The 23,891-nt window shown below is 42.2% G+C and overlaps 2 protein-coding genes across 9 annotated transcripts in view; one reads left to right on the top strand and one right to left on the bottom strand.

Moving 5' to 3' along the window:
* CYP39A1 (cytochrome P450 family 39 subfamily A member 1) overlaps positions 1-10,334 on the bottom strand; it is a 114,404-nt gene extending 104,070 nt beyond the window's left edge. For 3 of the 5 annotated variants that reach the window (XR_012234297.1, XR_012234296.1, XM_073586551.1), the window contains exon 1: positions 10,035-10,333. Coding sequence is in view for 2 of the 5 variants with exons in the window: in XM_073586551.1 (XP_073442652.1) it covers positions 10,035-10,238 (204 nt within the window). In the remaining 3 variants the exon portion in view is untranslated. Of the gene's footprint in view, positions 1-10,034 lie in introns of all 5 variants that reach the window. The other 2 variants (XR_012234298.1, XM_073586554.1) reach the window with 2 other exon arrangements.
* Positions 10,335-10,460: 126 nt separating this feature from the next.
* On the top strand, positions 10,461-23,371 carry SLC25A27 (solute carrier family 25 member 27). Of its 4 annotated transcripts, none has more exons than XM_073586555.1 (10): positions 10,461-10,644; positions 11,963-12,157; positions 12,411-12,495; positions 13,347-13,469; positions 15,445-15,557; positions 16,018-16,102; positions 17,561-17,653; positions 18,619-18,721; positions 20,331-20,415; positions 23,193-23,371. In XM_073586555.1, the coding sequence occupies exons 1-9, from the start codon at positions 10,554-10,556 to the stop codon at positions 20,400-20,402; spliced, it is 960 nt and encodes a 319-aa protein (XP_073442656.1). In that variant the 5' UTR covers positions 10,461-10,553; the 3' UTR covers positions 20,403-20,415; positions 23,193-23,371. The 4 variants fall into 4 exon arrangements, with proteins under 4 accessions (XP_073442656.1, XP_073442658.1, XP_073442657.1 ...); XM_073586557.1 differs by having other exon boundaries at positions 11,963-12,153; XM_073586556.1 differs by lacking the exon at positions 23,193-23,371 and adding an exon at positions 21,148-21,167.
* Positions 23,372-23,891: the final 520 nt, after the last annotated feature.

The following is a 23,891-nucleotide window of genomic DNA, read 5'->3' on the forward strand; positions in this document are numbered from 1 at the left end:
GATGACATTTTGGTGTACTCGGCGGACAGCCAACCTCACTCGCACCATTTGTGGATGGTTCTCATGAGACTGAGGGAGAATCATTTGTATGCCAAGTTGGAAAAATACTCATTCTTCGTGCAAGAATTATCCTTTCTGGGTTTGATTGTGTCAGGGGAGGAGTTCCGCATGGATCCTAAGAAGGTCCAGGCTGTTACGGATTGGGTGCAACCTCATCACTTAAAAGGGTTGCAGCGGTTTTTGGGCTTTGCTCACTCCTATAGGAAGTTTATTAAGGGCTTCTCGCAGGTGGTAAAGCCTCTAACGGACCTCACTCTCAAGGGATGTGATGTAAATAATTGGTCTGTAGCTGCAAAAAAATTCTTTCATGACGTTAAAAAAATGCTTTTCTTCAGGCCCTGTATTGGTACAACCCGACCCGTCAAGACCTTTTGTGGTGGAGGTTGACGTCTCGGAAGTAGGGGTGGGGGCAGTTTTGTCTCTGGGCCCTTCTACCCTTACTAATCTGAAGCCTTGTTCTCTAAAAAATTTTCCTCTGCCGAGAGAAATTACGATGACGGCAATAGGGAATTGCAGGCGGTAAAGTTGGCTTTTGAAGAATGGAGGCATTTCCTGGAGGGGTCCGTTCATCCCATTACAGTCATCACTGATCACAAAAACTTGGTCTATATCGAGTCTGCCAAGAGAGTGACCCCCAGACAGGCTCGGTGGGCGCTTCATTTTTCTCGATTTCAGTTTACCATCACATTCCACCCGGGATCTAAAAACAACAAGGCTGATGCCTTATCCCCAAGCTTTGATTCTGTGTCCCCTCCAGAACCTCCCTCCTCCATTCTTCAGCCAGGAGTAGTGGTGGCCGAAATCTCATCTGAGTTACAGAGAGGGATTTTGGAGGCTCGGGCTCCGGGTGGTAAACCCACGGGTAAATTGTTTGTACCGGAACGTTTCCGTCTCGGACTTACAGTTGTGGCCAAAAGTATTCTGTCAGATAATACTCAGTTTCTTCCTGAAAATGATTACAAACACAAATTCTTTGGTATTATTATCTTCATTTAATTTGTCTTAAATGAAAAAACACAAAAAGAATTGTTCTAAAGCCAAATTGGATATAATTTCACACCAAACATAAAAAAGAGGGTGGACAAAAGTATTGGCACTGTTCGAAAAATCATGTGATGCTTCTCTAATTTGTGTAATTAACAGCACCTGTAACTTACCTGTGGCACCTAACAGGTGTTGGCAATAACTAAATCACATTTGCAGCCAGTTGACATGGATTAAAGTTGACTCAACCTCTGTCCTGTGTCCATGTGTGTACCACATTGAGCATGGAGAAAAGAAAGAAGACCAAAGAACTGTCTGAGGACTTGAGAAACCGAATTGTGAGGAAGCATGAGAAATCTCAAGGCTACAAGTCCATCACCGAAGACCTGAATGTTCCTGTGTCTACTGTGCGCAGTGTCATCAAGAAGTTTAAAGCCCATGGCACTGTAGCTAACCTCCCTAGATGTGGACGGAAAAGAAAATTTGACAAGAGATTTCAACGCGAGATTGTGCGGATGTTGGATAAAGAACCTCGACTAACATCCAAACAAGTTCAAGCTGCCCTGCAGTCCGAGGGTACAACAGTGTCAACCCGTACTATCCGTCGGCGTCTGAATGAAAAGGGACTGTATGGTAGGAGACCCAGGAAGACCCCAATTCTTACCCCGAGACATAAAAAAGTCAGGCTGGAGTTTGCCAAAACTTACCTGAAAAAGCCTAAAACGTTTTGGAAGAATGTGCTCTGGTCAGATGAGACAAAAGTAGAGCTTTTTGGGCAAAGGCATCAACATAGAGTTTACAGGAGAAAAAAAGAGGCATTCAAAGAAAAGAACACGGTCCCTACAGTCAAACATGGCGGAGCTTCCCTGATGTTTTGGGGTTGCTTTGCTGCCTCTGGCACTGGACTGTTTGACTGTGTGCATGGCATTATGAAGTCTGAAGACTACCAACAAATTTTGCAGCATAATGTAGGGCCCAGTGTGAGAAAGCTGGGTCTCCCTCAGAGGTCATGGGTCTTCCAGCAGGACAATGACCCAAAACACACTTCAAAAAGCACTAGAAAATGGTTTGAGAGAAAGCACTGGAGACTTCTAAGGTGGCCAGCAATGAGTCCAGACCTGAATCCCATAGAACACCTGTGGAGAGATCTAAAAATGGCAGTTTGGAGAAGGCACCCTTCAAATATCAGGGACCTGGAGCAGTTTGCCAAAGAAGAATGGTCTAAAATTCCAGCAGAGCATTGTAAGAAACTCATTGATGGTTACTACATTTCTACATTTCTGTTTTTTTTTTTCAGTCAAGATGGGGTGTTGAGTGTACATTAATGAGAAAAAAATTAACTTTTTTGAATTTACCAAATGGCTGCAAAGAAACAAAGATTGAAAAATTTGAAGGGGTCTGAATACTTTTCGTACTCACTGTATTTACCTATTTATCTATTATCTAGCTATCTATCATCTATCTATTTATCGTCTATCTAGCTATTATCTATCTATACAAAAAAAACCTGACCAGCAGCTCCTAAGTGTGAATAGGTGCAAGCTGGAGTGACTGCAAATTATGTATAAAAAAGCACAGCAGCACCCTGTGAATGCCAAGACATATAATGTCAATGGAAATAACTTCCAACCGCATTGTCCCTCAAGATGTACTTACGAAAAAGCTAAGGTACTTACCGCATAAATTGGTCAATTCATGTGTGCCCGTCAACCACGGCAATAGCTGATTTGGAGGGTGGGACTCACTCTGCTCTGACACTGCACGTGTTCTCAACCAATTCTACTTGCCCATTCACATTGTAGGCTTGCAGTACAGGACAGACATGTTTGTCCATTATTGTAGGCTTTTTAGCCTGAAAGTGGCATGTACAGTCGGATAGGGAAGGGTTATGATAGAACCCATACGAGACATGTCACCTTGCCGTGGTTAATGGGCACACATGAATTGGCCAAATTATACGCTAAGAACATTCGCTTTTTCTGTAAGTGCATCTTGCTGACGGACAATGGGGTTGGAAGTTATTTCCATCGACACTATATGTCTTGGCATTCACAGAAAAAGGAAGGCAGGACTCCATAGATTTTCAAGTGTAAAAAGTGGATTAATTCAGCCCCACATGGCAGGCGACGTTTTGGCTCACACTGAGCCTTTCTCAAGCAGTGAACTCAGCACTCCGGTGAGTATATATAGGGATCATTTAACAATCATTAATCAAAAACAGTTCTAATATAAAGTACAATAGAGGACAGCATGTACATGATTCTATCCATAATGTGATAACAATACATTTCATTAATCAGTGGTAATACAGTGATGTGCCTGTGTATAGATCCTCCTTTATTAATCAGCCACAGATATATTTATGTGCAATCTCTCTTTATTTTTACTTTCTTCTACATTAGTGGCCATATAAAGGAGGTATAGTACAACCAAGGATATTGGTATTGAAACTCACCCTGGTAGACTGGAAGGTCCCTTATTCGGGTCACTTCCAGCTACCAATGGCACCAGTAGGAGGCACCTAGCCCTCTTGGACCAGAATCCCTCAACCAATGTGTCCATAAAGGTAAGTATACGTTGTATGAATACTGGGATGGTCAAAGGTTAACGTGTGTAAATTGTCCTCTTATATCGAAAGGAGCAACCTTTGACCAGTACTCATACAGCGTATACAATAAAACATTTCTTAACAAGTAATGCGGACTATGTCATCTATCTTCTCCAATACCACTCTAACCTGTGGTATATCGGTGAGACAACCTTGGATTTTAAAACACGAATAAATCACCACCGGTATACCACCAGAAAAAAGAGGTTGGATTTTCCGGTCTCCAAGGATTCTTGTTCTAAGTATTCTAAGTATGGTCGCACTAGTGACTTGTATAGAGGTAAAATTATGTTCTCCTCATGAGCATCTATGCCTCTTTTAATGCATCCCATTATTTTATTTGCCTTTGCAGCAGCTGCCTGACACTGGCCACTAAATGTGAGTTTGTCGTCCACCCATACACCCAGGTCTTTTTCAGTGACAGTTTTGCCCAGTGTTTTACAATTAAGCACATAATTATACATCTTGTTTGTTCTACCCAAGTGCATGACCTTACATTTATCCCCATTAAAGCTCATTTGCCATTTATCAGCCCAAGCTTCTAGTTTACATAAATCCTCCTGTAATATAAAATTGTCCTCCTCTGTATTGACTACCCTGCAGAGTTTAGTGTCATCTGCAAATATTGAAATTCTACTCTCTATGCCCCCTACAAGGTCATTAATAAATGTTAAAAAGAAGAGGGCCCAATACTGACTCCTGTGGTACCCCACTGCTAACCGTGACCCAGTACAAGTGTGCTCCATTAATAACCACCCTTTGTTTCCTATCCCTGACCCAGCTCTTACCCCACTTACACATATTTTCCCCTATCCCCATTGTTCTCATTTTATGTATCAACCTTTTGTGTGGCACCGTATCAAAAGCTTTTGAAAAGTCCATGTACACCACGTCCACTGCATTCCCTTGGTCCAGTCCGGAACTTGCCTCTTCATATAAGCTTATCAGATTAGTCTGACAGGAACGGTCCCTAGTAAACCCATGTTGATATGGGGTCATGAGGTTATTCTTCTCCAGATACTCCAGTATAGTATCTCTTAGAAAACCCTCCAGGATTTTACCCACAGTTTAGGTTAAACTTACCGGCCTATAATTTGCAAGTTCAGTTTTTGTCCCCTTTTTGAATAGTGGCCCCACATTTGCCATACGCCAGTCCTGTGCTACAGACCCTGTTATTATGGAGTCTTTAAAGATTAAAAATAATGGTCTATCTATCACTGTACTTAATTCCTGCAGTACTCGGCGGTGTATCCCATCCGGACCCGGGGATTTGTCAATTGAGTTCAAACATACAATTTGTTGAGTTCAAACATAGAAACAACTAAGGTTCAGAATAACAGACATGATTCTGCCATAAAGAAGAGGGGGCGATAGAGAGCGCCTTCTCAAATGGAGGTAACCTACATGGATCTATGAATTAAGTACCCTTAAACCAATGGGTCTACATTTGTAGCTGGAGGTGACCCAGGTAGGGGACCGTCCGGCCTACCAGGGTGAGTTTAAATACCAATATCCCTGCTTGGACTATACCCCCTCTATATGGGTACTAATGTAGAAGAAAGAAAGATGAGTGGAAATAAAGAGAGATTATACATCAATATATCTGTGGCTGTTTAAAGAAGAAGGATCTACGCAGGCACATCACTGTATGGTCAGTATACCACACTTAATGTGACGCTAATACGTCCTAATGGTGATACACATAGGAGATAAGCTGTACGGATGTAAGAAAGGGGCATGTAATGGGCCTGCGATGTGCGCTGCGCAGGATGGTCTCTGTATCAGATGCCATACTAAACATGGCGCTGAAGCGTCCAGTTTGCGGTAGAACGGTTAATCTAATAACTATGTGCACAGCTGTATCAATTATGAGATCAACAATGATGAACATACATTAGATTGCTATGTATATACGGGATGTACCGGTCACTGTATGCACCAGCACTTTTTAAAGGGAATCTGTCACCCCTTTTTTGAGATCTCATATAATGATATCATTCAATTGTGTGTCACATAAGGATTCTCTTAGTTCTTTTGCTTCCCCCTGACCCCGCACCTTTCATGCATAAATACCTTTTTCATATCAGTTCAGATGTATGTAAACTGCCGCTGTCCGGTCCGATGGGCGGGGCTTATTCAACTGCTCCCCCCCTCCGTCTTGCTCTATGCATTTGTTCTTGTGTAGAGCAAGACAGGGAGGGGGGGGGGGCAAGTGAATAAGCCCCGCCCAGCGGACCGGACAGTGGCAGTTTACATACATCTAAACCGATATAAACAAGGTATTTATGCATGAAAGGTGCGGGGTCGGGGAAGCAAAAGTACTAAGAGAATCCTTATGTGACACACAATTGAATGATATCATTATATGATATCTCAAAAATGGGGTGACAGATTCCCTTTAAGGATTAATGAAATGTACTGTTATCCCATTATGGATAGAATCATGTACATGCTGTCCTCTATTGCACTTTATATTGGAACGGTTTTTGATTAATGATTGTTAAATGATCCCTATATATACTCACCGGAGTGCTGACGTCACTGCTGGAGAAAGGCTCAGTGTGAGCCGAAACGTCGCCTGCCATGTGGGGCGGAATAAACCCACTTATTACACTAGAAAATCTATGGAGTGCGGCCTTCCTTTTATCTGCTGAGGAGGCCTGAGCACCCGCTAACCTGATACTGTGCTGTCCACTTTTGCTCTATCATCTATTATCTATCATCTCTCTATAATCTATCAATTATATATCTATAATATCGATCTATGTATATCTATTGTCTATCATCTATCTATCTATCCATCCATCAAAAATTGAAAGCAGCAGGTCTTGGAAAAGCTTGAGAAAGGTCCACACCCTTCCTGGACCGAAACGTCGCTCTGTATGGGCACATAGCCTGATGGGCTGAATAAACATCATCATACTGAATTTTCCGTGCTGCTTTCAATTTTTGATGGATAGTTTGAAGGTTTGGTATATGCCTGAAAGTGCGCACCCACTTTTTTCTTAATTTGTTTGTGCTGCTTTTTCATCTTTTCATTGTATTTATCTATCTATCTATCTGTTACAGAACCACTCAGCACCCAGAATATGTTGTGCAGTTATATGTATATATAATAGGTTCCATGTGAGATGCATGTCCCTAATGTATCAGCCGTGTCCGCCCTCCCCCCACCTTTGTAATTCCCACAGTAAACATACGCAGGCTCCGGCCACCTGCGGCTTTTGTAATGCATGTCTGGCCTGACGCTTGTCTATTGGCCGGCCCTCTGTATCTGTGTGATATATTCTGTGTCCTGTGAGTAAAGTGTTGTCAGACTGGAAATACATGGAGAAGCAGTGATCTTTTATATGCACCCATGCACTCAGAGGAATTCCAGCCAGCGTCATTCATTCAGACTCCAGCCAACGCAGAGCGGACCTCCAAAAACACGGGGTGGTACTGAAAGAGGTACCCAACTTGGAAGACCCCGTGTTTTCAGAGGTCCGCTCTGCGTTGGCTGGAGTCTGAATGAATGACGCTGGCTGGAATTCCTTGGTTACATGGGCGCATATAAAAGATCACTGCTTCTCCATGTATTTCCAGTCTGACAACACTTTACTCACAGGACACAGAATATATCAAACAGATACAGAGGGCCGGCCAATAGACAAGCGTCAGGCCAGACATGCATTACAAAAGCAGCAGGTGGCCGGAGCCTGCGTATGTTTACTGTGGGAATTACAAAGGTGGGGGGAGGGCGGACACTGCTGATACATTAGGGACATGCATCTCACACGGAACCTATTATATATACATATAACTGCACAACATATTCTGGGTGCTGAGTGGTTCTGTAACACTATCTATCTATCTATCTATCATATCTCTATAATCTATATATCTATTATATTTATCATCTATTATCTATCTATTATCTATCGATCTACCTATTATCTATCTATTTATCATCTATCTATTGTCTATATCTATCTATCATCTGTTATCTATCTATTCTCTATCTATCTACATAACCATATGAGATCTTTTTTACAATAGAATGTACAGAAAAATGGCAAAAAAAAATTCCACAGTGGTGGAGCGCAAACAAAAAAAGCTGCCATTGTTTTCCATTTTTTTTTATGATGTTCACTTTGCAGTAAAAATTACTTGTCAGCTAAATTCTATTGGATAGTGCGGTTATGATAAATACATTTTATCATTTAACTATTAATATTATTTAGAAAAAAAATCTAAATAAGTAAGAAAAAAACCTAAAGAAAAAATTGCCTTAAAGTTGTCATATTCCGAGAGCCATAACTTTGTTATTTTCTGAGTAAGGGTGTGTGCACACGCTGCGGATTCTGCTGCGGTTCCGCAGCGGATTTGGCCCTGCGGATCGGTGTACAGTACAATTATTCCCTATGGGAAATGGAAACTGCAGTGCAGACGCTGCGGAATTTACCGTAGTTTCAACTTTCTAAACCGCAGAAAAAATTGACATGTCAGTTCTTTCTGTGGATTCCGCAGCGGTTTGCCATCTCCTCCATTGTGGAGATGGTAAAACCGCAGGGCAATCCGCAGATTTTGAAAATCCGCGTGGATCAATCCGCAGCAGATTCCGCAGCGTGTGCACACAGCCTAAGAGAACGGTGTCAGGACGTCATTTTTGCAGCGAGACCTGTAGGGGAGGGGGACTTGTGTCATTTTAGGGTCCAGACAACTTTCGGGATATTTTATTAATTTGGACACATCCGCACGCTGCCATACCACATATGTTATTTTCAGACTGTGTTCACACACAGCGGTTTTTTTTCGCGTTTTTCCCGCGGATTTACCAAAAAATCCTCTCAAAAAAATGCTTAAAAGAAGCTTTCCATTCATTTTAATGAATTTTGCACTTTTTGTGCATATTGATGCGTTTTTTTTCCCTGAAAAAAACGCTTCGCGGTAAAAAAAAAACCGCAGCATGCTCATTAATTTCGCAGAAAATTCTGCATTTCTAGCTATTTTCTATGTGTCTGGGGACGCGCGGAAAAAAATTGCGTAAAAATCGCGTTTTCTGGGAAGGAGTCCGGTTTTTATGCAGAAATTTTCTGCATACATGTGCACATAGCTTAAGGGTATGTTCACACTGCTTCTTTTCCAGAAGTTTTTTTTTTTCAAGCGGGTCCCCTCTGAATAACTTGGGTAAAACTGCTTTAAAAAAAAAAAAGCTCAAAAAATCTTATTCATTTGTATTTAAAAACAGCTCCCTGTTCACATGTTCAGGTTTTTTTTTTTGCAGCTTCAGTTTTCCAAAGACGCCAAGCGGATGACACGAGAGGCCCGACCGTTCATCTGGTATTCTCTGATAGGAAGACGCGCTGTACTTTACAAGTCAATGGCAAAACTGAAAAGATACCTTTTGTAATCATTTCATTCATTGCTTAATACATTTTAGTGTCAGAGACAACATAAAAATACACAAAAAAAACACTTGCGGAAAAAAAAATATTGGAAAATGACCCTAAAATGGCAACAAATAACACCCAGGAAAAAGCGACTCCTGACCTTTCTGACTGCAGTTACTCTTCGGTGCCGCCTGTATAACGCAGCCGGCACCCGGGCTGTATGAACTGGGCAAGGTTCCTGGGGACGTCATACACTAAGGACACACGTCACCCAGGCGTTAAAATTGTGTTGTTCCTCTGTTATTCCTACTGGAAATTAATGAACTGGGCATTACCAGGTGAGGGTTTCTCCCATACTGTCCAATCACCGCTGACCATGTAGGAACGCTCCTCCGACTAGTAACACCCGCTGGTCAAATGATTCATAAATTTCCAGGAGGTTTAACAGAGGAACGACACACTGTATGGTTCAATGGAAAAAAAAATGTTATTTAAAAAAAAAAAAAAGACAAGTGGGTGGAGCTTAAGTTCTGCAAGGTGCAGGATATAAAGCTGTGACCAAAGTGAGGAACCTGAAAACCAAGACTAGGCTGGAAGGAGAAACAGCCTGTACTGCACCATGGTATCAGCCATGCATCTGCTGTAAAACTACAACCCCCAGCAGACCCAGACAGCTCCAGGTAGTGGGGGCATGCTGAGAGTTGTAGTTCCAGACCAAGAAGGGGATATAAATGATTGCACTGGACACAAGAAAACTACAACCCCCAGCATGCCCAGAGAGCATCAGGTTATTGGGAGCCTGCTGAGAGTTGTAGTTCCACAGCAGTCAGGCCAGGGATGTAAATGATTGCGCTGAACAGAAATGCATTGGGTGACCTCAGCCATAGGAAAACTACAACCCCCAGCATGCCCACACAGCATCAGGTTATTGGGAGCATACTGGGAGTTGTAGTTCCACAACAGGCAGGGGGGTTGTAGACTAATGCACAGAGTGGAAAATGCTTTTTTACCTTCTGTCTTGCTTGCTCTATAAATTCCAGGGGGCATTTGCCCATCTCCAGCGCTGCCCCCAGCCACGGTATCCAGCCCCTGATACAGGGAGGTGCAGGGAGGCTCTGTCTGCTTCGGGAGAGGTAACTCCTAGCCAAAAGTCCGGCCAGAAGGGCCAAGAACAGGCCGAGCAGTGCGGGCAGCCCACCGATCGCCTCCAGCATCCTGCAGCTCACTGGCACCTGCCCGGCATTGGTACCAGGATCACAGGGAGCCGAGAAGAAGGCGTGTCCGCCGCGGAGTGCCAGGAGAGAGACGCAACCAATCAACGTCTGCGTTCCTGGAAAGTTAGCCAATCACAAGTGGGGGCTCGGCGCTGGGGCGTGGTTTATCGATTGACAGCTCCAGCTCCTATCTGTACAATTGGAGTCTTTCAAAACTACACTTCCCGGCTGCCTCTGCGGGCGGCGTGACGTCACAGCCCCAATGGTAGGGGGAGGAGTTTAGTGGTGTCAGCTGACAACAGGCTGTGCCCGGGGATGGCACCGGAGGAGCGGGCTCTGCCGGACACATGGCCCCAGCTCAGCAAGTTCGTCCTGTCCGCCTGTGCCGCCAGTGTGGCCGAGCTAGGTATACAACATGGAGGGCACAACTGGGACTACAGCTCCCAGCGTGTCCTTGGTTATTACGCCTCAAAGGGATTGCTGGGACTTGTGGTCCCACTATAGTACTTGTGTAATGTCACATATATCATATATATATATATATATATATATATATATATATGTTCCTGTTTTTGTATTGTTCTTCAGTAACTTGTGCACAAAGCTTATATACAAATTGCAAAAATGAGGACATAAAGGAAAATGAAAATAGAATTATCTTTTATTCTTTAATTTTTGTAACGCGTATTTAAATATTTATATACAAGTTACTAAAAAATGACAAAAAAATAGTAAATAGACACTTCTTAGTTTTTTTGTAGCTTGTATATAAAATGTATATTTAAGTTATTAAAAAAATAAATAAAAAAATTGGTAATCGTATAAAATACCTTTTTTTATTATTCTTTAGTAAATTGTATATTAATAATTATATACAAGGTATAAAAATGTAAAAAAATAATTCTATAATTTTTATTATATTCTTTTTAATTTTTATCTTGTATATAATTTCATAAACAGTATACCAATTTTTTTTTTTGTGACTTGTATTTAAACTTCTGTTCGAGTTACAGAATTTTTTTTCTTCAAATTTTCATTTTTTTGTATTTTTATTTATTTATTTTTTCCTCCGGTATATAAATTATTGCTATATATATATATATGATGAAAACTCCTCCAAACGATCCTTGATGACTGTTATCCCGGCCATTGCTGCAGAACGATGACATGATGTTACATGATCCCGAGCCTGCGGCATGTGAGCGCCGTGCGTGTACATCGGATCGGCCTGCGCATGCTATAAGTGCATGGTGGGAAGGGGGGTTACAGAGATTAAAACATTAGCTACTAGTCTGATTCCACAAGGCAGGGCGGAAAGCGCATGCGGCGGGCAATGACAGTCTATCCTGTGCCGTCACCATTCAGCTGCCGGTCGGCGCACGCGTGTTTTGCGTAGCCCTCTGTAAGCGCAGTGGAAATATCTGTCCTGAGCGCATGTGCCGAGCGGCGTCAGTTGAATCCCAGCGCATGCGCAATTCTCACCAGTAGGGACAGCGGGTGTGGGGGGGCCTTCAGCCACATCAAAACGACGCAAAGTGGCCTGAATGCACGGATTGAAGGAGGTGCGGAGGATGAACCTGGTTTGCCCTTTAGGCAATTTGGTGCTGAGCTGGACTCGAGGGCGCCAATTCTGGAGACGTGTCTTCTTTTTTGGCATGACATGTCTGCTGTGCCCTACGGATGAGGTGTCGCTGCCTGTTACCGTTTTCTATCTCTATCTTCAGTGACGTTCCCTCTGGATCTCACCAAAACGCGACTACAGATACAAGGAGAGGCGGCTCTGAAACGGTTCGGAGAAGGAGGCGTGGCGGCGGCGGCGCCCTACAGAGGCATGGTGCGCACGGCCATTGGTATCGTACAGGAGGAAGGCGTGCTGAAGCTTTGGCAGGGAGCGACGCCTGCGGTGTATCGCCACGTTGGTAAAACATTCATATAGTGATTGGGGAATGGGGCCCGAGGCCAGGAGGGCCCACGAGTGGAGAAGCGTTCCATGACCCAGTGCCGACGTCCACATCCTGACTCCTCAGTGCTGGCGGCCATTCTTTACTGGTCCTATCCATGACGTTACCGCGTCACACAGCATCTGCTCAGGATCTGGATTCATTGTAGTTACCCCCTTTTTTTGGAATGTTTTGCTCTCTGGTACAATGATCTTTCTTCCCTGTCGCGCAGTGTACTCGGGAGTCCGCATGGTAGTTTACGAGCGACTTCGTGATTCTCCACTTGGAAAAGGGACGAGCGACACCTTTCCGCTGTGGTAGGTGGGCAGATATTCACCTTATTTTGTGACTTTGTGTTAGTGTATAACATGGGAAGAACGGGGTAGAAGAGACTTTTTTGGATGGAATAGGTCCTGGTAATAATAAGAATTTTGTCCGTATTCACAATAGCAGTAACTTTGACTAGGGGTGCCCAAATTTTTACATGCCACTGTATAGGAGCTTTTAAGTATTAAGGTTTCACATAACTGGTACTAAGGGGCTGTGGCCTCAGATTCGCTGCTCCGATCTTGTGATCAGCGGGGTGCCCATCACTCGGACCTTTTGTTAATTACTAATATCTTGCCTATCCTGTTTAGAGAGAACACCTTTCTGTGGAAATTGCTCCAGCAGAAACAACTGCAAAAATGGAAATTAAAACTCCAAGTTTCCCATGATTCTGCAATAATCCGTACACTCTGACAGGTGTTGGATGATTTGGTGTCCTTGCTGCCAGAATGAGACGAATGCTTCTGTGCACGGTTTATGCTGTATGCCGTCAGACTTGCATGTCGGTCATGGTCACGGCTGGCACGCTGCTCGCCTGTCGGGAGGACTTTTAGGGACAGTGACCGGGTTTAGCTTCTATGCAGATCAGTGCTGAGTAGGATAAAGTAATTTGGCCGCGGCTGAGCTTACACTTTGCTTTATATCTGATAAGAGAGTTCTCGTAAGCCAATATCTTATTTTACTTGGCGAGATGAATTACAGGAATCAGATGCCAAAAACATCCAAACCTGATGGACACAAGGGTAGACCATCTGCAGTTAGGCAGTCCAATATTAAAGTTTCTGGTTCCTAAGATGTGCCAATATTTATGCTACACCCTCGAATGGTTTCCATTTTTTAGGAAGGCTGTGATAGGGGGGATGACCGCTGGAGCGATTGGACAGTTTTTTGCTAGTCCAACAGACCTGGTAAAGGTCCAGATGCAGATGGAAGGAAAGAGGAGGCTCGAAGGAAAACCACCCAGGTGAGTGACGACAGTCACTGGTATGAGAGCGAGTTTCCCAGGACCTTACCATTGATGACGTGTCATCAGAATCAGAGTGGTTGGGGTTCGACTCCTGGTCAACCAGCTGGTTGATGGTGCCGCAGCTCAACGGAAGTGGCTCCATACATTGTGGTAAATAGTACCGCAGCGATCCTGCTCGCTTGTACAGAGCAGAACTTTTGGCTATACACATAGTTAAAAATTGTTGGCACCCTTCTAGTAAAGTAACGAAAACCCTCAATGGTCACTGAAATATACTAAAAATGTACTGATGATCAACTAATGAAAATCAGACATTGGTTTTGATTATTGATTCAACTGAAAAATAAAATAAAAAAAAAAAGAGAAAAAAATAACGGCTGAAAATGGCCTAGACAAAAATGATGGTCCAGCATCTTCCTCTATGGAATGCTATAATACTGCCCCTATGTACAAGAATATAACTACTATAATACTGTCCCCTATGTACAAGAATATAACTACTATAATACTGCCCCTATGTACAAGAATATAACCACTATAATACTGCCTCCTATGTACAAGAATATAACTACTATAATACTGCCCCTATGTACAAGAATATAACCACTATAATACTGCCCCTATGTACAAGAATATAACTACTATAATACTGCCCCCTGTGTACAAGAATATAACTACTATAATACTGCTCCCTATGTACAAGAATATAACTACTATAATACTGCCCCTATGTACAAGAATATAACTACTATAATACTGCCCCTATGTACAAGAATATAACTACTATAATACTGCCCCCTGTGTACAAGAATATAACTACTATAATACTGCCCCTATGTACAAGAATGTAACTATTATAATACTGCTCCTATGTACATAACTACTATAATACTGCCTCCTATGTACAAGAATATAACTACTATAATACTGCCCCTATATACAAGAATATAACTACTATAATACTGCCCCAATGATGTACAAGAATATAACTTCTATAATACTGCCCCCTATGTACAAGAATATAACTGCTATAATACTGCCCCCTATGTACAAGAATATAACTACTATAATACTGCCCCTATGTACAAGAATATAACTACTATAATACTGCCCCTATGTACAAGAATATAACTACTATAATACTGCTCCTATGTACAAGAATATAACTACTATAATACTGCTCCTATGTACAAGAATATAACTACTATAATACTGCCCCTATGTACAAGAATATAACTACTATAATACTGCTCCTATGTACAAGAATATAACTACTATAATACTGCCCCTATGTACAAGAATATAACTACTATAATACTGCCCCCTGTGTACAAGAATATAACTACTATAATACTGCTCCCTATGTACAAGAATATAACTACTATAATACTGCCCCTATGTACAAGAATATAACTACTATAATACTGCCCCTATGTACAAGAATATAACTACTATAATACTGCCCCCTGTGTACAAGAATATAACTACTATAATACTGCCCCTATGTACAAGAATATAACTACTATAATACTGCCCCTATGTACAAGAATATAACCACTATAATACTGCCCCTATGTACAAGAATATAACCACTATAATACTGCCCCTATGTACAAGAATATAACTACTATAATACTGCCCCTATGTACAAGAATATAACTACTATAATACTGCCCCTATGTACAAGAATATAACTACGATAATACTGCTCCTATGTACAAGAATATTACTACTATAATACTGCCCCTATGTACAAGAATATAACTACTATAATACTGCTCCTATGTACAAGAATATAACTACTATAATACTGCCCCTATGTACAAGAATATAACTACTATAATACTCCTCCTATATACAAGAATATAACTACTATAATACTCCTCCTATATACAAGAATATATCTAAATGGCATATTTATCAGTATTGTGGCATTGCTAGATTAATCTGACCATTTTCTTATCCATTCCAGGGTCCGGGGCGTTTATCATGCGTTTCTGACTATCTTGTCCAAAGGAGGAGTCCGTGGTCTGTGGGCAGGCTGGGTGCCAAATGTTCAGAGAGCTGCGCTGGTAAATATGGGAGGTAAATGATTATACTGTATGAGACTTCCTAGATGGGGGCCATTATTAACTTTCCATTAGATAGGTGGTGCATGTTATATCGGTAGGGGTCTGACAGCTGAGTACCCCACCTACCCGCACATGACCATGGTGTAGATGAGTTCGGATAGCCAGGTAGTAAGGCAAGGTCGCTGGCACTCAGTCCATTCCCAGTCTGTACCTTATTGGTAATTTTAAAGGGTTATTTTATGATCCTCTTACACCAAGACATGAATATATGTCTGATACGTAATGGTCTCCGCCTATAAGATGAACGGTGGTCCTCTAGCCCACGTTTTGCCATGTAAGCCAACTATTGACTGCCATCTCTGGAGAAGGCTGTAGGCGGCCATACATGTCCGGTGCTCCTCATTCAGGGCTACTGTCGTCTCCTTAGCAGGAAGCCCAGAGTTCCTTATAATTCCACTTTCTCCTTTCCTCAGATCTGACCACTTATGATTCCGTGAAACACTTTTTGCTTCGGAACACGAACCTGCAGGACAACAGCTTCTGTCACAGTATTTCTAGGTAATGTCCCGGATTTATGTACAGCCGGGGGTCCCTAATGATATCGGCAGCAGCCAAAAATCAGCGGCGCCGTGAAGTCACGTTACAGGTGGGGAACGCGAGCGCTGGCACCACCAATCGGTGGCCGCTGATCGTCTGCAGCCTTTCAGTAACCCAGCAGAGCAGTTGTCCCCGTTTACGGGATATTGAAGGTGTCAGTCCATCAGTATCCGCTGATTGGCTGTAGTGGTCATGTCGCATAAATATTACAGCGCTCGTATTGCAGGCGGGGCGCCGGCCCACGAGGTAAATGGTTGTTTGGTATTATTTATTTTACATGGGGCATTTGAGCAGGTAAGATGAGGCTGCCCAGGATATGCTGGGAGTGTTTCTTGGTTCTTTTTGGGACTCCCACTTTGGAGCTGAGCAAGAGAACAGTCAAATCCAATGTGTAGAAATGTTTAAGCGCTTTCCTCATTTTTGGACATACAAGTAGGTTCTAATTGTAATTTACAGGCAATGTGTGATCAGAAACCAAACTATTATTTACATCAATTTCACATGTTATGTGTATTATTTTTTATTTTTTTTAAAAAGTTGACAATGTTTTCATCATTTTTTTTTTCTCAACTTTTGTTTCAAATTACTTTCTATGTTGAGAGAGGAAAAGAAAAAAATCTAATCTTGTAATTTTCACACTGGCCACTACCTATGTGCTTGACTCAACCCTCTCTGCTGTGTACAGGTGACTTTTCGGCAGTCTGATTGTTGTCACGGACAGGATCACTATGAAAATTACACAGCTGTATGTAATAGATAACACAGGATCCACCATTCACGATAGGCTATGTCACAGCTCACCTCCTCCTCCTGTACAATGACTGATAACACCTCTATATACAGTAGATAACACAGGATCCACCATTCACAATAGGTGTTTTCACAGCTCACCTCCTCCCCCTCATGTACAATGACTGATAACACCTTTATATACAGTAGATAACACAGGATCCACCATTCACAATAGGTGATGTCACAGCTCACCTCCTCCTCCTCCTGTACAATGACTGATAACACCTCTATATACAGTAGATAACACAGGATCCACCATTCACAATAGGTGATGTCACAGCTCACCTCCTCCTCCTGTACATCATTGCAGCGTAATGCACACATGACATCATATTATGCCTGTTAATCAAAAGAGCAGCCCCTGATGACAGCAGGTAGGAGGTGGTCCGCAGAGCTTCCGTCGAGCGACTACGGAATACTGATGTGGCTACTGGCTCAGAGTCCTGTGCATTTATTCTCATCTCTGCTTCTGATCGCACTTTTTGGCTAATTGGCCTCACTTTTTTTTTTTTTTATACAAATTGAAAATTGTATTTTAAAAATATTTACTTGTGAGTATTTCTTAATCTGTATGATTCGCTACTATATCGGCCTAATGTCTGACGTCCGTGCTCATCTTTTGCACAGCATATGTTCAGGACTGGTAGCTGCTACTTTAGGGACCCCCGCTGATGTCATAAAGACCAGGATAATGAACCAGCCGAGGGACAAGCGTGGCCGGTGAGTTCCTTTACCTGCTAATCCTAATTAGAGGCTTTTTTGTTGAAAATAGAAAACCCCCTTCAAGATCCAACATCCCTGGTGGTCTAGGGTTGGTTAGAGCTTCACACCTAATATTCCTGGTGGGCTAGAGCTTCACACCTAATATTCCTGGTGGGCTCATTTCCACCGGTCATATCCTCCACAAATCAAAAAGAGTTTGTCTATCCGTAACAGGTCATAACTTGATTTAACTGGACAACCCCTTTTAATACGAAATATCATGGGTGGGCTAGTGGGCACGACCTGATATTCCTCTTAATCTAGGATGGGATGGAGGTTAAGATCGAATATCCCTGGTGGTGTACGGTTGGTTAGAGGTTAGAATATGATGTCCCAGCTGGAGTAGGGTGAATGAGAATTTTTTTTTCCAATTTTTAACCCCCACTAGACCAAGAGAGATATTAGATTCCAACTTCTAAACCCATTCTAGATCACCGGGGGTATTAAGTCTTCACTTCTAACTTACCATTGGTATGGAGGGATATTAAAATGAAACCCCTAAATCATCTGGAGACCACCATGGATATCAGGTCTCATATTCCTGGTGGTCTAGGGTGGATTAGCTGGGTGTAATATTCCCGTTGGTTTGAGAAGGGCTTTATTACACTGTCTGCAGTACTCTAGAGTAACGGTCTGGAGCGTACATCGTTTTGTTTTGACTCCACCTTATTATACGGTATATCTTTATGGGGTTCAGGGTTTGGGTTTTCTGGTACACAGATCCATAGCTGACCTCCCGTCTGCACCTACCTGCTGGGACACGTACATGATTGGCAAGTATTGTGCACCGGTCCTAGTCATTAGACCAAACAATTTTTAAAAAAAAAATTTGATGTGAAATGATACATTTTTTTCTAAGCTTTGTCCAGTCTTGTAGGGTGCGGGCGCCGTCCGACTGAGTGTGGTCTCTCTCTATTTTACAGGGGGATATTGTACAAGTCTTCTACAGATTGCTTTATTCAAGCTGTGCGTGGAGAAGGCTTCCTGTCCCTTTATAAGGGTTTTATTCCCACATGGATGAGAATGGTAATGTCTTCATAATGAATGTTTGGCATTTTAATCACTTAATTTTCAAGATTTTTCTTTGTATAAAAAAATATATAATATATGCTTTATAATAAATATATACTGTATAATAAAAGTATAATATACAGCTCTGGCAAAAATTAAGAGACCACTGCACACTGCAAAGTTTTATAAAAATCAGCTTCTCTCCATGTCTGACAGCCATTCCATTCCAGTGTCAGCTGAATTCCAACCAGAGTACACCTCATTCTACTTAATGTGCTTCTGATTAGGTGATCACCTGAACCAAATTTTATGTAAAGAAGGAAATAATAAAAAAAACCCTGCTGTGGTGTTCACAATCCTCTTGCAATAGGACAAGGTGGATGGCAAAACAAGTGCTAGTAATATCCCAAAAGTAATAGGAATGAAAAAATATATTTTAACCATGTTAAAGGAATTGAAAAGAAAAATCCTGAGTGAGGAAAAGAAGGGCTCAATTCTGGCTTTACTAGCAGAGGGATACAGTGAGCGTCATGTTGCCTCCATCCTCAAAATTTCTAAGACAGCGGTTCATTACAACAAGATCATGCGGCAGACATTGGGGACAACTAAGCTACAGAACGGCAGAGGGCGAAAACGACTCTCCACTGACCGGGATGACCGTCATCTTATTCGAATGTCACTCAGCAACCACAGGATGACATCAAGTGACCTATGAAAGGAATGGCAAATGGTAGCTGGGGTGAAATGCACGGCAAGAACAGTTCATACCAGGCTCCTAGAGGCAGGGCTCAAGTCATGTAAAGCTAGAAAAAACGCTTTCATCAATGAGAAGCAAAGGAGAGCCAGGCTGAAGTTTGCCAAAGACTATAAGGATTGGACCATAGAGGACTGGAGTAAGGTAATCTTCTCTGATGAGTCTAATTTTCAGCTTTGCCCAACACCTGGTCGTCTAATGGTTAAACGGAGACCTGGAGAGGCGTACAAGTCACAGTGTCTTGCACCCATTGTGAAATTTGGTGGAGGATCGGTGATGATCTGAGGATGCTTCAGCAAGGCTGGAATTGGGCAGGTTAATCTTCACGAAGGACGTAAGAATCAAGCCACATACAAGGTTATCCTGAAAAAACAGTTGATTCTTTCTGCTCAGGCAATGTTCCCCAACTCTGAGGACTGGTTTTTCCAGCAGGACAATGCGCCATGCCACACAGCTAGGTCAATCAATGTGTGGATGAAGGACCACCACATCAAATCCCTGTCATGGGCAGCCCAATCTCCAGACCTGTATGTATACATAAAAATGTAATAAAAAATATATAGTATAATGTATATACTGTAAAATAACAAATATATAGTGTTTGAGAAAATATACATACTGTGTATATTTATATATACACTGTATAATAAAAATACGGTATATATTTACTGTACAATAAAAATATATGTATTTACCGTATGTTTAAATCATTCAGTATATATTATATGGCTGAACCGCAACTTGAGTGACTTGAATTAAACGGGTAACGCCAATAGTGTAAAAAAAAAAAAAAAAAGTTACTATAGTGTACAGTACAAATATGAGATCGGCCGTAGATGTAAGGCTGTCTTCTCTCTCTGCGTGCTGCAGGCCCCCTGGTCGCTGGTATTCTGGCTGACTTACGAGCAGATCAGGAGAATTGTGGGAGTGAGCTCCTTTTGATTCTCGTCATGGGGTAAGTCATCCTGCAAAGAAAAAAGGTCGACCGACTTGCGTTCACCAGGCCAATCCGCCTTCTGTCTTCCTGCGGTCACTACCTTTCAGCTGACCATCTTCTCGCTTTACAGGGATGGATAGCTGGACAGCCGGGCTAAAGCAGGGGGGGTTTCTGGGACATAGGGGCCCTGGGAGGCTCAGAGTATTTAAAAAAAACAAACAAACACTTTATTGCACAAATCGAATACACATTGAAGTAAGAATAACATTTTACGTGGTCCTAAAAGCTTGATTTTACTGAGTTAGTCCTGTTGAGTTTTCCTTTTTTTGTTTTTTCCATTTTTTTTTTTTTTGTTTTTTTTAAATTCGTTTATTTTTTCCTCTTTTTTGATAGGGCTATAATTTTTTTTTTTTGTTAAGCCCTCCTCCTCCTCTCATCAGCGTTGTTATCCTCTTAATATATTGCAGTCATCATATTATACGGCACTGTGTACTTACAATTGCCCATTTTGCCTTTCTACCCAGCTAATTCTTCGCTTTTCTCTGCTCTATGCACAAACAGGAAGTAACTTGTCCCTACATGAGTCATCTCCCTCTTCCTCTCTTCACCCAGCTGCTCCCTCCCCAGGACTTTGCCATGATGTAGAATTGTAGTGCTAATGATGACTCATACAGAGAAGATTGACCTCCTGTTTCTACATCGAGCTTAGAAGGAATCAGCTGGTCAGTTTTTTGTTTTTTTTTCCATTAGGTTTATGGCATCACGTGTTTAAAGAGAAGGGTAAAAGGGCAAAATTGTAAGTACACGGCGATATGTAATATGATTGCAATACACTAAGAGGATAAAAATTTTGATGGAAGGAGGAGGAGGGCTTTATAAACGTACATAACTGGGCTTTTTTTTTTTTTTTGCAGGGCAAATTCTAGTTTTGAATTACTTCATTGCGTAGTAAAATTAATGGAAAAAAATCCAAATATGGTGAAATTATGAAAAATATTCAATTATGCCATTGTTTTATTTATTGATTTTTAACTACTATCATTGTGCTGTAACTATGACCCGGTAATATTATTCTCCAGGTAGGAAAAAATACGGTGATTTCAAAGTTTTAGGCTTTTTTTTTAATTATTTTTTTTCTTAACGATTTCAGTGATTAAATAAAATATTCTGAAAATAGAAAATGTCAGAAACAATTATATGTGAAATAAAGAACCCAAAACGGCGCTTCAAAACCAATAAAACAGCGCCACTCTTAAAATTACTAGAACTGTGGATGCAATGTGCCGCAGAGACAGCGTACTTACGATACCGCCTTAGTCCGATAAATGCGGTGGAGATGTGCATTTATTGTTTTAGATATACATCAATTGAATTTTAATTAAACATAAGGATTTTTACCTTCAAAAAATTACTAATTAAAACCACTGAATAGCGGTCACGGTTATAGAAGTCGCATGCATCAACTTGAAGGGAGGTAGTGCGTGGTCACCATCCGGGATGAGTGCCGTGCCTCAGTCGTAGAGATGGGTGCGTGGTGGTGATGACAGTCCGCACTGTCAGGCTGGTTTTACACTTACCGTAGTTTTGCGGGCCGATTTTGCGGCCCCAATGCTTTTCTGTGGGGCCGCAAAAACGGCCAGTAAAAATTCCATGGTGGGCCGTGGGGTTGTACGGCAGTGAGGGCCATTTTTGTGTCCGTGATAAAAGATCGAGCTTGCGGAAAATCTGTGGATTTGCCATTATGTTCATTGTATTAGGATGCTCCGGGAAAAAACGCGGAAAAAAAAATGCGGATTTCCTTCAAAAAATATTCTGCATCCGTGGGCACATAGCCTAAAAAGCAATAGGCTAAAGGAGTGTAAAAGAAGAAGGTATCACCTTAAGCTAGTAGGTGTTCAAGAAATAAGGGTCACCTTGGGTGGATGATAGTGGTCGTTGTACGCACCATCTAGTGACAGAAAACGTCTTGCTAGAATAATAAGATTTTACCGGAATCGTTGTTGGTGGATAGTTGACAGTGACAGGTTGCGTTGAATGTAGTATGCGATCGCCAGGCGGCAAACTGGGTGAGTGCCGATCCCGTCCTGCAGTCGGCAGTGCCGTTTGACTAGTGCGCGCTATTTGAGATGCAGGTGGTGCCGGTGAGCGTGTGTCAGCCCTCGGGCACTGGCCGTTAGACACGGCGAAAGACAGTCACACGCTGCAGATGAGGAGAGGCGCGATCTATGAGGGAATAGTGGTATGGACATATACTGCACGGCCATGGTGATAGAGGTACCTGTCAATGCTGATGTCTATCCTTTCAACAGGGACAGGGTAGGAGTTCAAATAAGTCGCACAGAGTTGGAGAAGGTAGTGCTGAGGGAAGGGATCAAACGCTGCCCCGGCCGGTGGCAAGAGTGATAAAATACTGCCACTGATTCTGAGCGGTTGAACGCATCAAAGATGGTGTAGTGACGTCACTCCCGTCTTGAAGGTCGGGTCTATGTTTCATCAGAAACAATTATGACTAATTTTTTTTTATTTACAGAGACTCTAAAATGTTTTTTTCTTATGTTGCGTTAATTTATTTTTTAATTATAACAGGAGCAGTAATTTAAAAAAAAAAAAATGTTCTCTTCTTCGATAACGGATCCAGGAAAATAAGGCCGTGTTCAGACAAGGCACACAAGGGGAATCTCGGCTGATTTGTGGCTGTTTATTCCGGTCCAATTTCCCTAGACGCCTTTTGCTGCAGCACTGTTTGTTATACGCTGCGTTATTATTTACTTGTGCTTTTATGTTGTTTCTTGCAGGTATAAAGTCCTGGAGTGAAAATCCCAAACTGAAGTGCCGCCGTTCTGTGCCCATCATATGAGGCGAGAGAGATGGAGAGAAAAGACAGTTTCCTGCAACTGATTTGCTACAAAATATTAAATTATTTTTATTAAAAAAAAATCAAATTATCCTATGAAGGCATAAATGTTACCTATTATTTTATTGTGGGTTTCTTTTTTTTCTAATTGAGGTCTGCAGTGAAATAAAGCACAGCAGTGTTAGGCCGGGATCACACATGTGAGTAACTCGCACGAGTCTCGCATGTTAATACCCGGCACTGCCACCGGCACTTGGGAGCGGAGCGTGCGGCATCTTGTATTTCTATGCAGCCGCACACCCCGCTCCCGAGTGCCGGCGGCAGTGCCGGGTATTAAGATGTGAGACTCGTCCAAGTTTCTCGCATGTGTGATCCCGGCCTTAGGCCGGTTTCACACGTCAGTGTGTCCCAGTATGTGTGGTGACAGTTTTCTCACGTACCGGATAGACTGACACACGCAGACCCTTTCAAATGAATGGGTCTATGCACATGTAAGCGTGTTTTTACGGACCGTGTGTCCATGTACAAAGCACACAGACATGTCCGTTTTCACCCAGACACATGGGCCGCAAAACGTGCCACGCATGTGCACACAGACAACAGTGGACACTGTCCTCCATGTGCACGGACGGCCACCGGG

The sequence above is a fragment of the Dendrobates tinctorius genome, unplaced genomic scaffold (assembly GCF_039654945.1).
Source record: "Dendrobates tinctorius isolate UK_male_01 unplaced genomic scaffold, ASM3965494v1 ptg000093l, whole genome shotgun sequence".
Classification (NCBI taxonomy): Eukaryota; Metazoa; Chordata; class Amphibia; order Anura; family Dendrobatidae; genus Dendrobates; species Dendrobates tinctorius.